The 14298-nt window shown below is 45.9% G+C and overlaps 1 protein-coding gene across 2 annotated transcripts in view; it reads right to left on the reverse strand.

The window, feature by feature from the left end:
• The window catches only part of FNDC3B (fibronectin type III domain containing 3B), a 282075-nt gene that overhangs the window by 100786 nt on the left and 166991 nt on the right, over nucleotides 1-14298 (reverse strand). For both annotated transcript variants that reach the window (XM_081007808.1, XM_081007807.1), the window contains exons 4-6: nucleotides 13686-13762; nucleotides 9062-9305; nucleotides 3762-4055 (exon numbers count right to left, since the gene is read on the reverse strand). In XM_081007808.1, coding sequence (XP_080863934.1) covers nucleotides 3762-4055; nucleotides 9062-9305; nucleotides 13686-13762 — 615 coding nt within the window. The remainder of the gene's footprint in view (nucleotides 1-3761; nucleotides 4056-9061; nucleotides 9306-13685; nucleotides 13763-14298) is intronic.

Consider the following 14298-nt stretch of genomic DNA (forward strand, 5'->3'; position numbering starts at 1 on the left):
AGCTTTGCCCAGGAAAATTAAATTAAAGCTACTATTTCCTGCAGCATTAAGCGCCGAGCCAGAATTTGTTGAAAGCAAAAGCGAGAAGCAGAAAAATTCAAGGCAGTGCTTGCCTGTGCCACTTTTGCCATCGGTAAATTTCGAAAGGGATCTTTGCGGAGACCAGCGAGACGGAAGCAAACAAACGCCGAAGCACAATGCCCCTTTGAAAAAAGCGGGGTGGAAGAACAGCTACACTTTTTTTTCCTCTGCCAGCTTGGGAAAACAAACCAAAAGAAAAGAAAAGCATTCATTTCCCCCTCTTGAAACTTCAGCACTAGGAGCTACATATTGGAGTCAAAGGCAAGGCCAAGCATTCCAACCGGGGAGAGGAAGAAAGGCGAACCTTTGTAGCTCTGACATGCAGACCCCATTGACGTGAGTCATCACTACTGGAAACAAAGGGGAGCATTGTGAACCTGGGCACAGGTGTGCCATTTCATAAATGCCTTGGGGGCCACTAAGTCAGAAGGGGAAGGGGACCTTGGCGATAGCAACTCTCCAAGGGTGCCCACCGACTCTGCGTTACATGGAAACACTTGCAGCCTCTATCTCAGTTGCACACTCTTAATTATGCAATGTGCGGCTGCAGTATTAGGACAACATGCTTGCAACTCAGACAGAGACATGTCAGGATTTTTGCAAACCAAACAGCTTCTGCTGCTATTTTGCATAGGAAGCAGCCTCAAAACCAGGTCAGCCTAATTGTACATGTAATCCAGTATGACTTCCTCTGACCGGGAGCAGCTCTATCATAACCAAACATATCATCATAGAATCTTAAGAGTTGGAAGGGACCCCAAGGGTCATCTAGTCCAACCCCCTGCAATGCCAGAATCTCAGCTAAAGCATCCATGACACATGGCCACCCAACCTCTGCTTAAAAACCTCTAAGGAAGAAGAGCCCACCACCTTTCGTGGGAGTCTGTTCCACTGCCAAACAGCTCTTACTGTCAGAAAGTTTTTTCGAAAGTTTAGTTGGAATCTCCTTTCTTGTAACCTGAAGTCAATGGTTTGTGTCCTATCTTCCAGAGCAGGAGAAAACAAGCATGCTCCCTCTTCCATGTGACAGCCCTTGAGATATTTGAAGATGGCTATCCTATCTCCTCTCAGTCTCCACTTTCCCAGGCTAAACATACCCAGCTCCTCTATGTTGTTATGATATATATCAGGAATGGCCAACTGGTTGACCGCGATTGACAGGTCGATCCTCCGTTGATTGTGGTCAATTGCGGGCTCATTGTACTCCGCCAGGAAAAAAAGAACATCTGGCCCTGTCCCCTCACTCTGTCCTTCATTCGCGCCCAATTGCAAAAGCAGAAGACGGAGTTATTGCTGCACGTATGTGAGCGATTAATGGCTCGACTCCCCCCAAAAGCGAATGGAAATTGGGAACTCCCCCTTAAAAAAGGCTCAATAACTTGGGTAGATCACTGCAATTTCCCCCCCTAGGAGTAGATTGCAGTCTTTTGGGAGTTGGACGTCCCTGATATATATCATATGATAATATAGGCTACACAGGATCTTTTTCCATCAGCTACTGCCTGATCTTTTCAAGTAGAGAAGCCAAGAACACAGGACAAACGTAGCACTCCTGGGCATAAGAAATGGTTTGGGTATGAAGCAAATCAATGGGCAGGGCACCTCCTGCATCTGCTACATCCACTCCCTGATGTACGCTTCACTCTGTGGCCCGAGCAACTCATTTGTTGTGTCTGGGAAAAGAGGAAACGACCACAGTTGCCAGATAGCTCCAAGGAACCATCCTTCATCGTTCCTGCAAGTGAAGTGGGTGTAGACCTCGCAGGTGGTGAAAGGGGTGTTTACTCACATATGTACCCAGAAGAGCTTCAGCCAAAATGTATATTTTATGCCAAAAGAGGGCTGCTGGTTTTGCATAATCATTTAGAACGTGTAGCACCCAGGAAATCTGAAAACAGGACCCAGTGTCCATCAGCTGGAGAACTGAAAGTCAAAGTGGGCCAAACTGAGCTGGCCCCAAATTATATCCTCCAGAGATTTGTAGACATTCAGCATGTTTCCTGCTTTAATCTCCAGGAGAGGGAGCATAATGTCTTTGGTGGGGGCGGCTGTTGTCGCTCGCATACAAATCTGTAACGGCTACAAATCTGAGTTGCAACTGATGGGGGTAATATTGCAATGCAGTTAAAAGACTTGCCCTCTACTCCTTATTGGGCAGGGGCTTTTAATGCATATAGAAAAGGTTAGCTTTTTAAAATTAAAAACCATATAAAACGATGCATGGTGCAGAGAAAGTGGACCCAGAAAAGTGCTTCTCCCACTCTTATGACACTGGAACTCAGGGCCATTCCATGAAGCTGAATGTTGGAAAGGCATGTGCAGGCAAAATGGAAGTACTTCTTCACATAGCTAAACTCTGGCATTCAAATCGCAGCTTGGAATTTAACAAAGCCCACAGGTAGCAGTTGCGCATAATTCCTTGGGAGTAAGTCCCAGTGACCTTAATAGAATTTACTTCCAAGTGAACGTACATGCAGGAAAGCCATCTAATCTTATGTACTTCTTAAAATACCAAGGGAACCAGCACTTGTATCCAATGCTGCCAACCACTGGAACAGCAGACTTTTGCTTGCCCAATGGAATTTCAGCCTCCTTCCCTCTCCCCGCACACTCTAGGCTTGGGGGGCTTCTTGGAGAAGATTTGTAGAAGGCAGGGGAGAAGGGCAAGAGGAAGTTCCATTACACGAGCAGAACATGGCACACGCAGCATTAGATACAACCCAGAAGCTATTTTTAATGCTGGTACTAGACAGCATTCAAGGGTTGTTTCCTGGATTCACTATAGGTGGAGTGCTGATGTTTTAACCTAAAAATATGACTGATGTCTTTGCCAAAAAGGACAAAATACAGGGACTTCCCTTTAGCTACACCTTCCAGCTTCCTGCTACAGCTTCCTGCTGAGGTTTACTGTGTAATGCACAAAGTGGCCCCACAAAGAGAGAACAGGCAAAGCTCTATCCAACCTCCCCTGTCCCAATCTTTTCCGAACTTCAAAACGAAAGCAACTCGGCTTACTGCTTATGCGTCCGATGCTTCATTGAACAACATTGGTGCCTCTTTAGCTTAGTTTATTGAGAGTATTTTTTTAAAAAAAAATGAAATAGGAGTATAGCATCTAGATCAAGGGAAGTAATAGTGCCACTGTATTCTGCTCTGGTCAGACCTCACCTGGAGTACTGTGTCCAGTTCTGGGCACCACAGTTCAAGAAGGACACTGACAAGCTGGAACGTGTCCAGAGGAGGGCAACCAAAATGGTCAAAGGCCTGGAAACGATGCCTTATGAGGAACGGCTAAGGGAGCTGGGCGTGTTTAGCCTGGAGAAGAGGAGGTTAAGGGGTGATATGATAGCCATGTTCAAATATAGAAAAGGATGTCACATAGAGGAGGGAGAAAGGTTGTTTTCTGCTGCTCCAGAGAAGCGGACACGGAGCAATGGATCCAAACTACAAGAAAGAAGTTTCCACCTAAACATTAGGAAGAACTTCCTGCCAAGGAGTGTGATGGAGTCTCCTTCTTTGGAGGTCTTTAAGCAGAGGCTTGACAACCATATGTTAGGAGTGCTCTGATGGTGTTTCCTGCTTGGCAGGGGGTTGGACTCGATGGCCCTTGTGGTCTCTTCCAACTCTATGATTCTATGATTCTATGAAATCTATTACGAAGAAGCACCAGCAAACTTTACCGTGCAATTCCTGCTCGCTTGACTTTGGGCTGCTTCTTGCTCTGCGTTCGGTTTTTTTCACGACAGGCACGGCTGCTCCTCCTCCTCCCCCGTTCGCGGCTCCATTGTGAGCCTTGATGGTGCCATTGTAGACTGGGGAACAGTTTCCTAGATGGCTCTTGTAGATGGACGAAGGGGGGCTGTTCAAACGGTTTTGGCGATCGATCTGCCGTTCTTTGATTTTTTTGTGCGGCGGTTTGTTGTACTGATCTTCCCTGGTTATGTAACTGGACATTCCATATAGTGGTATAATCTCTGAAATTTAAAGAAAAGAAACCGGTTCAGCTTAGACTCCAAAGCCAGCTTCCTCAGCACTCATTTACCACCAAAATGAAAAACACTGCTTGCGTTCCCACACAACACTAAACTTATCAGGACCATGAGATTTCCCAAAGAGGAGCTTGCAGCTGCTTTCCTCCTCCAAAGCCCTCTTTCCTGCTGAGTTGAGCTAAGCCAAGACTTGGCTTAACAAGTCATCCAATCCAGGAGTGGTGGTGAAACTCTAGTTCACACTAACCATGAGCTGTAGCCAAGGATTGTTCTTGGTTAAGGAGACAGCATGACCACAAGTCCCAGCTTAGATGAAATGCAAACCAAACCTTTGCTTGGTTCAACACGGTGCAGCGGTAAAGAAAAGACGGAGGAAGGAACAAAGTGGAATAGCGCTCCATGTTATTGTTGAAGCTTCAACAAGCACTTGTTGTTTGCATGGTAAACAAGTTAGGTTTACCATGCCGTGTGAATCAGATCACTGAATACAGTGGTCCCTATGGTTAAGTACTTAATTCATTCTGGAGGTCCGTTCTTAACCTGAAACTGTTCTTAACGTGAAGCACCACTTTAGCTAATGGGGCCTCCCGCTGTCGCCACGCCGCCGGAGCACAATTTCTGTTCTCATCTTGAAGCAAAGTTCTTAACCCGGGGTACTATTTCTGGGTTAGCGGAGTCTGCAACCTGAAGCGTATGTAACCTGAAGCGTGTGTAACCCGAGGTACCAGTGTACTTGCATCCTATTGACACTGTACTCTTCTAAATACAGTGGTACCTCTGGTTACGTACTTAATTTGTACTGGAGGTCCGTCCTTAACCTGAAACTGTTCTTAACCTGAAGCACAACTTTAGCTAATGGGGCCTCCCGCTGCCGCCGCGCCACGATTTCTGTTCTCATCCTGAAGCAAAGTTCTTAACCTGAGGTACTATTTCTGGGTAGCAGAGTCTGTAACCTGAAGTGTCTTTAACCTGAAGTGTATGTAACCCGAGGTACCACTGCACATGCAAATGCTTCAGCGTCAAGTCAAGGTGTCTCATAGAGCCAGTAGGTCAAACCTAGAATATTTTTTATTTCAGGTTTTCAAACATAATGTCAGCAAGAGCCCTAGAAATGCACATGCCTGAAATTAACATTTTGCACCATGAGCCAATCCTGATAATCTTGCCCATTCTTGTCTAAAAAAGAAACTGGCCATCCTTTAATTTGAAAATGTCCTCCGACCACAACAACAGATGTTTGGTTACAACTTGTACCGTATCTTCACTGAAGTAGCTGAGAGGGAGGGAGGGTTTTTTTTTCCAGTTAGTACATTCATACGTGGGCACCTCCTTTGCTAGATCCCGGTCATTCCTTTATATATTTAGCACATTTGCATCAAATCTGTGAAGGGCACAGAATATGTTCATCCATGCACATTTGCTCAACTGCAAAACGCATCTTCTGTAGTTGCAGAATCTGGGAGATATTGCAGCACAAAATGCTAGAGTTGTAAGCATAGCTTATATAATGATACGTGGACTTTTTTCCAAACTTGCTCCAGACCTAAAAGCATATCCCAAGACCTAAAAGACTTTCAAGCACCGAGGAATGAAATGGAAGACTACTATTCATAACTCTCTGCATGCCAAAGCTATGCCTCTCTTGTCCTAATTCTAAACATATGTCAAAGGGCTTTATTTCCATAAATTATAGGTTGGGCCAAGTCAACCTTCACCTAAATTTACTGCGCGGCATCTGAAACTCCATGGGGAGGCAGTAGCCTCTGACCACAGGGTTAAGCTCAGCATCATGGCATTGCCAGTTCCTCTGCAGCCACATGGAAAACGAGCGGTAATGCCAGGCATAGCTGTATATACTGCACAGCTCATTAAGGGCTACACCGGAGACCCTGCTCACAGTTCTCTCAATGAAAAAGGAGGTAAGAAATGCTATGGGGAAAGTGTGGCTTTTTCAGTAATGGCCCCAAATATATGCAACAGCCTGCTCACGGAGCCCCTCTGGAGCCCAGGCTTATAGACTTAGGAAAAATGTGCTTTTGTTGGGGGAGTTACTTATTTATAGCTTTTATAAATCTCAGGTTTTACGTTGTCTACTGAGTACTTTAGAGTTGAGTATATCGCCATAACAAATTGTGATACTTCCATCGTGTCGTTTCATTCATTCATTTAATAAATGTGTGTTCCGCCCCATACCTGTAGATCTCAGGGCAGTTTTAAGAAAACAACAGTTGATAGTGAAGCATTTTCATCTGCGTCAAAGGCTATATAGCTCATGGGACTCCCCCCTAAAGGAAGCAGCAATACCATCAGTGGGGAAAATGAGCTCTGAAAAGATGTGATCGTTCAAAACACCTGGGGCAAAGGGACCTAGCTCAGGGGCAATAGCATCGGCTTTGCAAGTAGAAGGTCCCAGATCCAATATCTGGTGTCTCCAAAGCACGGCTAGCAGAGACCCCTGCCTGAAACCCTGGTGAGCTGCTGCCAGCCAGTGCAGGCAGGACTGACCTAATGGTCTGACTTGGTATAAGGCAGCTTCCTATGTTGAGAAACTCACTGCAAAATCCCTGCTGCTGTTTTGAATTCTACCATTTGGGTATGACGCAGATTAACCACATCTATCAGAAACAATTCTGCTCTCAATTGCTTTCAGTTGCATGTCTTGCATTCTGATCGCATTATCATAAATGGGAAAGGGTCTCCCTTCACAGCACACATGAAGAGGAGCATCTCTGATGCAGGAAACTGCTCAAATCTCTCTCACACAATAAGGATGGCCCTGTTACCCTCAGGGACCATCAGACAGTTTCACAGTGACCCACTGCACATTCTTTTCCAGAAGCAGGCAAAAGATTGTTGTTGGGAGTTGTGTGTGTTTTTGCAAAATAAATAAATGACACCTCTCGTCTTCTCCATTTTTGAGAAGTCACCAGCATGACTTCACATGACATGAGGGATAAAGGTGCTTTGTCTCTATTCATTAGCGACAAAACAGGGGACTCGTGTTTGCTTCTTTCTGACAGTGGTCCTTGCCTGCAGGGCAAGGCTTGTCAGATCTAATTTTCTTTGCTAACCTGACTGCAGCTGGCTAAACACAAATGCACCGGACAAGCACAACCACTACCCCTCGCCCGGATGATAGGAAGCCTTGGTCCTGAAGAGTCCCTCAGATGCTTACCCAGCCTCTTTCTGAAGGCCTCCAAGAAAAGCGATTCCCCATTTATGACAAACTATGCCAAAGGCATAGTTTAGGGACGCGGGTGGCGCTGTGGGTTAAACCACAGAGCCTAGGACCTGCTGATCGAAAGGTCGCGGTTCGAATCCCCGCGACGGGGTGAGCTCCCGTTGCTCGGTCCCAGCTCCTGCCCACCTAGCCGTTCGAAAGCACCTCAAAGTGCGAGTATATAAATAGGTACCACTCTGGCGGGAAGGTAAATGGCGTTTCCGTGCGCTGCTCTGGTTCGCCAGAAGCGGCTTAGTCATGCTGGCCACATGACCCAGAAGCTGTACTCTGGCTCCCTCGGCCAATAAAGCGAGATGAGCTCCCCAACCCCAGAGTCGGTCACGACTGGACCTAATGGTCAGGGGTACCTTTACCTTTACCTTTATGCCAAAGGCCGGTCTTTGCTCGCAGCCCCGAACCAGATACCCAACAGCAACTCTCAGGCAACTAGTACCCAGAGGCATCTTGCCTCCAACTCCCCTCGTCTTATAATTAGGAATTTCTCCCTAACCCTAACGCTTCATCGAAAGCAATTCTCCTGAAGTCCCTCCCAGCCAGCAAGCCCCTAACAGTGCTACAAAGCTCTAAGACGACGCGAGCAGCAGCACTCCTCTTCAGTGTGAGGAACTGAGATATGAAAGCTAGGAGCTTAATGGTACCTTAAACCTAGATTATGGCCGCAACAACAGAATGTCTAAAGGTAAAGGGACCCCTGACCATTAGGTCCAGTTGCGGCCGACTCTGGGGTTGCGGTTTTCATCTTGCTTAATTGGCCAAGGGAGCTGGCGTACAACTTCCGGGTCATGTGGCCAGCATGACTAAGCCGCTTCCCGCTGGAGTGGTACCTATTTATCTACTTGCACTCTAACATGCTTTCGAACTGCTAGGTTGGCAGGAGCAGGGACCGAGCAACAGGAGCTCACCCCATCGTGGGGATTCGAACCGCCGACCTTCTGATCGGCAAGTCCTAGGCTCTGTGGTTTAACCCACAGCACCACCTGCATCCCGAATGTCTAGGCACACTTTATTATAACAAAAATACAAAGCTGAAAATGAACGAACTGCAGCTAAAATATTATGTTCATTTTTCACCTGGTCTAGTCCGTCCCCTGTCCATACCCCTAATATTCTTAAGAGGGTCTCTTCTCCAGTCTTCAGATAGTAGATGGAAGTGGGGAGGCGGAAAAAGGTCCCCTTTCCTTCCGCTCTGCAGTTTTAATCTGAAATCTTAGGCGCAGTACTGTGCTCAGAGCTCAGAAACTGCTCACGCTAATGAAAACCCTGTTGCAAAATGCGCCTAGGACAACGGGAGTTTCGAACGCTGCTCCTCTTATAGCTGAAGGGGCAAACTGCAACATTTCACTGGTACAACTTCAAAGCCTGGTATTGATAATGAAGCAAATACTGCAAACATTTATAGAAAAATAAATCCCTTCCCTGTAATACCCATGCAAAATACAATCATGCTGGGGGGAAACAGCAAAATACACGAAGTCCAGATGGTTGAAGAGGCTCACTGGGTAGGGCAGAGTCGCTATGCTTGATTCCCAAGAGTTAGGTGGCTGTTGCTTATAGGGAAGGAGAGGGTGACGCAGAAAGGAGGGCAGCATGGTGGAAACACATTGGCAGGATGCTGGATCAGCTCTGCCAGTGTGTTTGCAATGTGCCCATCTCCCTGTGAGCAACAGCGACCCACCTGTTGGGAGGCTAGCATAGCACCCAGCGAGCTGCTTCTGCAAGGCTAGAAACCCCACACCAGTTGTCCTCTTACCTTGCTCTCCGTAGATTGTAGGGGGGAGATGATGCTGAGGGAAAAACTGGGGTGGCATGTCTCCAGGCCCAGTCACCGGTGGGTAGAAAGCCGTATGAGAGTTATGAATGAAATGCGGGTGGTGAGTAAGATATGGGGGTAAGTGGTGGGTCGGAGAAATGGCGGAAGGGTAGCTGGGAGGGTAGCACTCCGGAGACTGAGGTGTGACCACCACCCTGCGAACACCCGTGTTGTCTTCTATTACCTGCAAAAAAAGAGGAGGCAGCAAGGTTGATATAACGGATGCAATTCACAGGTGAAATAATTTTAAGACGCATGGATTTTATTCCCATTAATAATAATAAAAAGCTTTTCATGGTTAGGAAGAATAACGTCCATATCGAAGCGCCAGCACTTTTGGTGGTAACGTCGTTCACGGCAGACACTCAGGCAGCCACAGTAATTATAGCACGGCATTCCATAATTGCTTTATCAATGGAATTTTGAATGGAGATCAAAGGAAAACCGAAATACGTGCACCGGCGGCCCCTTTGAATGGACAAACCTTGCCTTATTCATGAACACCGAACAGCACGGACAGAGCTAACGGTGAACAATGCATTATTTATTTGCAACAAAACAAAAAACCCAAGAGCGTAAGAATCCACCGTTTCAGATAAACGAGCTATAATGGGCAAATGATCAATTAGGACTGAACACTGCCCATCTGTGGATATCCTACCTGAGAATGCCCCTAATCCTGGAGCAGAGCTGACCCCTACACCTCTTTTTAATTAAATCAGCTCAGTCACCTTCCACATGTCCCTGAAGCACACAAGATGTGCCTGACGTCTACTTTGTACTGCAGAAAGCGCCCAGTTCCAAGTTTTAGATGGGGGTGTCTTAATAGGGTTCATGTCCCATAATGGGCATCTCCTTGGCCACTGTAAGAATAAAATGTTGGAATAAGTGGGCAATTGGCCTGATTTAGCAGAGATCTTCTTACGTTGGTGCTTAGCTCTCCCCACTGAAATCAATCGCCAAGAACTAAGTTTTGGCTAGGTTATGCCTAAAGTTTTTGACAAATAACGGCATATTACTTTTGACTCTGGGTACGTTTTGGGGAAAAGTTCTCTATGGGGAGATTTAAAGTTTATAGTCATGTTTCTAAAAGGTAAATTGTATTTTCATTGTGACCTTGGGAATTAACGGAGACTCAATACATTTGAACAGATTTACCCAAGACTTCATAAAGAAATCATATCTGCGTTTCCTTCAGGCTTAGATAATGTTCTGTCTGACTTAACAGGTTCACGCAGCCCGGCACTTCGAGTCTATATAAGCTATGAGTTCCTCCCACTGTCTGTCCCAAGAGAACAAGGTTTTCTGGACTGTGTTGGAAACAGAGCTGGGCCAAAAAAGGAATCACTTTTCACGAAAACTTCAGCCAGCTTTGAAAAGTGTAATCCCCCCACCCCACCCCCCAACTTTCAGTGAATGTTGAAGAATAGGTAAAACATAGGCCAACTTATTCATAGCCACTTTTACTTCTGGGCAACCTTATGAAGGCCACATGCTGGTGGGGCCAGAGGCAAAAGTAGGAGGAGCAAAGAATCATAGAATTGTAGAACTGGAAGGGACCTCAAGGGTCATCTAGTTCAACCCTCTGCAGGAACCTCAGCTAAAGCATCCATGACTGATGACCATTCAAACTCAAATGTAAAAACTGTCTTGCCACAGTAGGGTAGTTTCTACATATAAAGACACACACCCCTTCCTCTTTATGCTCTACCCAGATGAGCAAAAGGCATTATCAGAATTCAAAGGCCCATTTTAGCCAGGTAAAGCCAGGTAAATAAGGGTGCAACAGTGGAACAACAGTGAGGAGGTGTGGTCTGGGGAGATGGGGCATGGCTTAGAGAGAGGCCCAAGGGTCAGAGAGAAGTCTAAGGGCAATATCTGGCCCCGAGGCTCTCCACTCCTGCCCAACATAAAGCAATTCAGCAGAGCACTCCAAAGTTGACACCACCTCATATAGTCAAGTAATCAAGCCAAGAGAGGACATCCACACTATGGCCACAAAGCAAACTGACTTGAGCAAACCAGAACACACACAAAAAAACCAGCACCTCAGCAAGCAAAGAAAATACAACAAATAGAAGGGACTCTGTATTGACACCCTGTGAGGCATGTTTTCGAACTTCTGGGTTGCAACTAATTATATTAAGCATATATATATATATACAGTAGTACCTCGGTTTTCGAAGGTAATCCATTCCGGAAGACTGTTCGAGTTCTGAAAAGTTCGAAAACTGAAAACTCAACAGCCAACAGCTAGGCCTCAGAATCTTGCACTCAGCGGAAGCCACGTGGCATCTTCGACTTCTGAGGCATGTTCCAAAACCAAAGCATTTATTTCCGGGTTTATGGCGTTCAAAAGCTGAAATGTTTGTCAATGGAGGCGTTCAAAAACCGAGGTACCATTGTATATATATAGCACTATCAAAGTACGGAATGTTTTACGGAATGGCAGCAAGGAACAGATCATTGGCTGCAAGTAGCTTACAAAACTAAGGCTTCAGCAGTGAGGAGAAAGACAGGAAAGGCTGGGAAGAGACAGAGGTGGCTTCTCCATTCTTCTTTGTGTTTCAGAAACAGTGGGAGTTGAGGGAAGGGAGATCTTCGAGGAAGAAGCAAAGGATTGGGGAGGATTGCAGAGCAGTTGGAGTCCCCATCCCACAACCCCATAAACATTGTGCCCCTTTCTGCTTTAAAGAGGCTCTACAGCTGTTCACAGCAAAGCTACAGGGAACCAGGCAGAGGGCCTCCTCTGTAGTGGCGCCCGCCCTGTGGAACGCCCTCCCACCAGATGTCAAAGAGATAAATAACTACCTGACATTTAGAAGACATCTGACGGCAGCCCTGTTCAGGGAGGTTTTTAATGTGTGACATTTTCATATATTTTTAATCTTTGTTGGAAGCCGCCCAGAGTGGCTGGGGAAACTCAGCCAGATGGGCGGGGTACAAATAATAAATTATTATTATTATTATTCACCTGCTGATTGTCAACAAAGCCCACCTTGCCCCACACAAGCCAGCTCTTTCTGCAGATCGTTTTCCCAGAACCTAGGTGGCTTCAATCCAGAGCTTCAATCAATGGGCAGCAAAGGTAACGTTTGAGGCTAAAACTCTGTAGCCCAAAGGGTTGGTGTAACAAAATGGGGTGGGGTGGGTTTTATAGCTTTCACCTAATAGGCCTTGTTATTTCTCCACAGGGGTATCTGCTTTCTGCCTGGCTCTCGAGACACAGCCTTCCGAGGGCCGACCAAACCGAAGTCAAAATATGTTTTCGTTTGCAAGCTGGAATGTTCTTATTTCCTTTACATCCTTGTCATCCCAGTGCCAAAACAAACAGAAGGCAAATTAAATAATCACTCAATAGTCCTATTAATTACCGACATCGCTGGGCCCGGGCAAGAGCAAATAAGGCGAACACAGCTATTATAACATCAGCACCAACAAACAACAACAGAAAAGCTACACCAAGTGACTACTACGTGCTTCAAGCTGTTACTTGGTATGAAGTCATTTGAAAAAACAGAACATTCGTTTTCCACATGGCGGGAAGTATGTTTCAATTCAACGGGGAGAATGTGGGGCGGGGGGAAGAGAGAGAGACAATATATAGCTTTTCCTATGACTACACGGCCAGCTGCTATATTCAGATGTTAAAGGGCTGATTTCACAAAGCTTACTCTTCGTGGTAATGTAGAGCAGCCCGAGACGAGGGAGGAAGATCAGATGGGGACGTCCAAATGGATGGTCCAGGGATAGTTGGGAGAGATCTTCCCCTTCTGCCTCTATCTAACCCTAACCCTGCGGAAAGCCATCTAATTAGACTTTAATTTGATTTTTACCTGTTTTTAGGAGGTAATTTAATTATTGTTTGATTTTATAATACAGTGGTGCCTCGCAAGACGAAATTAATCCGTTCCACGAGTCTCTTCGTCTTGCGGTTTTTTCGTCTTGCGAAGCACGGCTATTAGCAGCTTAGCGGCTATTAACGGCTTAGCGGCTTTAAGAAAAAGGAAACAAACTCGCAAGACGTTTCGTCTTGCGAAGCAAGCCCATAGGGAAATTCGTCTTGCGGAACGACTCAAAAAACACAAAACCCTTTCGTCTAGCGAGTTTTTCGTCTTGCGAGGCATTCGTCTTGCGGGGCACCACTGTAATGTTATATATCTGATGTTAGCTGCCCTGAGCCTGACTTTGGCCGGGGAGGGTGGGATATAAATAAAAGTTTATGTTTATTATTATTATTATTATTATTATTAGTCAGAGAGCAGGAAGCAGATCTGCAAACCCTCTTCTCCATTCCTTCTACAGAGTTCCATGGGAGGGTGGCTTTGACCAGCCAGCGGAAGGGACTCAACAAGAGGCATTTTGAGCTGGAGGCAAAGAGGAAGTACACAATTTTGTCACCAAGAACCCTGCTGGTGCCTTCATAGGTGGGATCAGGTCGCCACCATGAGGGCTAGAAGCTTGCGCATGAAAAGAGAGAGAAGGCGGGATGTTGAATTCCATGCAAATGTTTGAAATGACACATCCCTGCCGGCACCCAATTTTTTTTGCTGAAAAAGCATACCTGTGATATATAACCTGGAGGCACATGTATGGGAGGAATAGATCCATTTGGCGACATCATGGGAACCTCTGCGGGTCCTGTTAAGACAGAAAGAGGAAAAACCAAACAATTAAGATATGCTTTATGTTCATGTCTACTGTGCTGAAAGACTCTAGGACATCTGTAGAACCAGTTTTGATATTGACATGCTGTACAGTGGTACCTCTACTTATGAACTTAATTTGTTCTGGAGGTCTGTTCTTAACCTGAAACTGTTATTAACTAGAGGCGTGCTTTTGCTAATGGGGCCTCTTACTGCGGCTGCGCCGCCGGCATACGATTTCCATTTTCATCCTGGGGCAAAGTTCTCAACTCAAGGTATCTCTTCCAGCTTAGCGGAGTTTGTAACCTTGTTTGTAACTCGAGGTACCACTGTACATATGTCTCCCCAGAAGCACATAGCTGATACCACCTCAATTGCTCCTCACACATCACTCCAGGAATGTTTAAGAACTTCCACTCATGCAGTTGGGCTTCCTGGCATATTTACATAACACACAAGCAACACCATTCCCCTTGAGAGATATAACATGTTCCACGAGTGCACCTTATAAACATTTAAAGTGAAACAATC

Source organism: Podarcis pityusensis (genome assembly GCF_964106645.2).
Source record: "Podarcis pityusensis genome assembly, chromosome: 5".
NCBI classification, from domain to species: Eukaryota; Metazoa; Chordata; class Lepidosauria; order Squamata; family Lacertidae; genus Podarcis; species Podarcis pityusensis.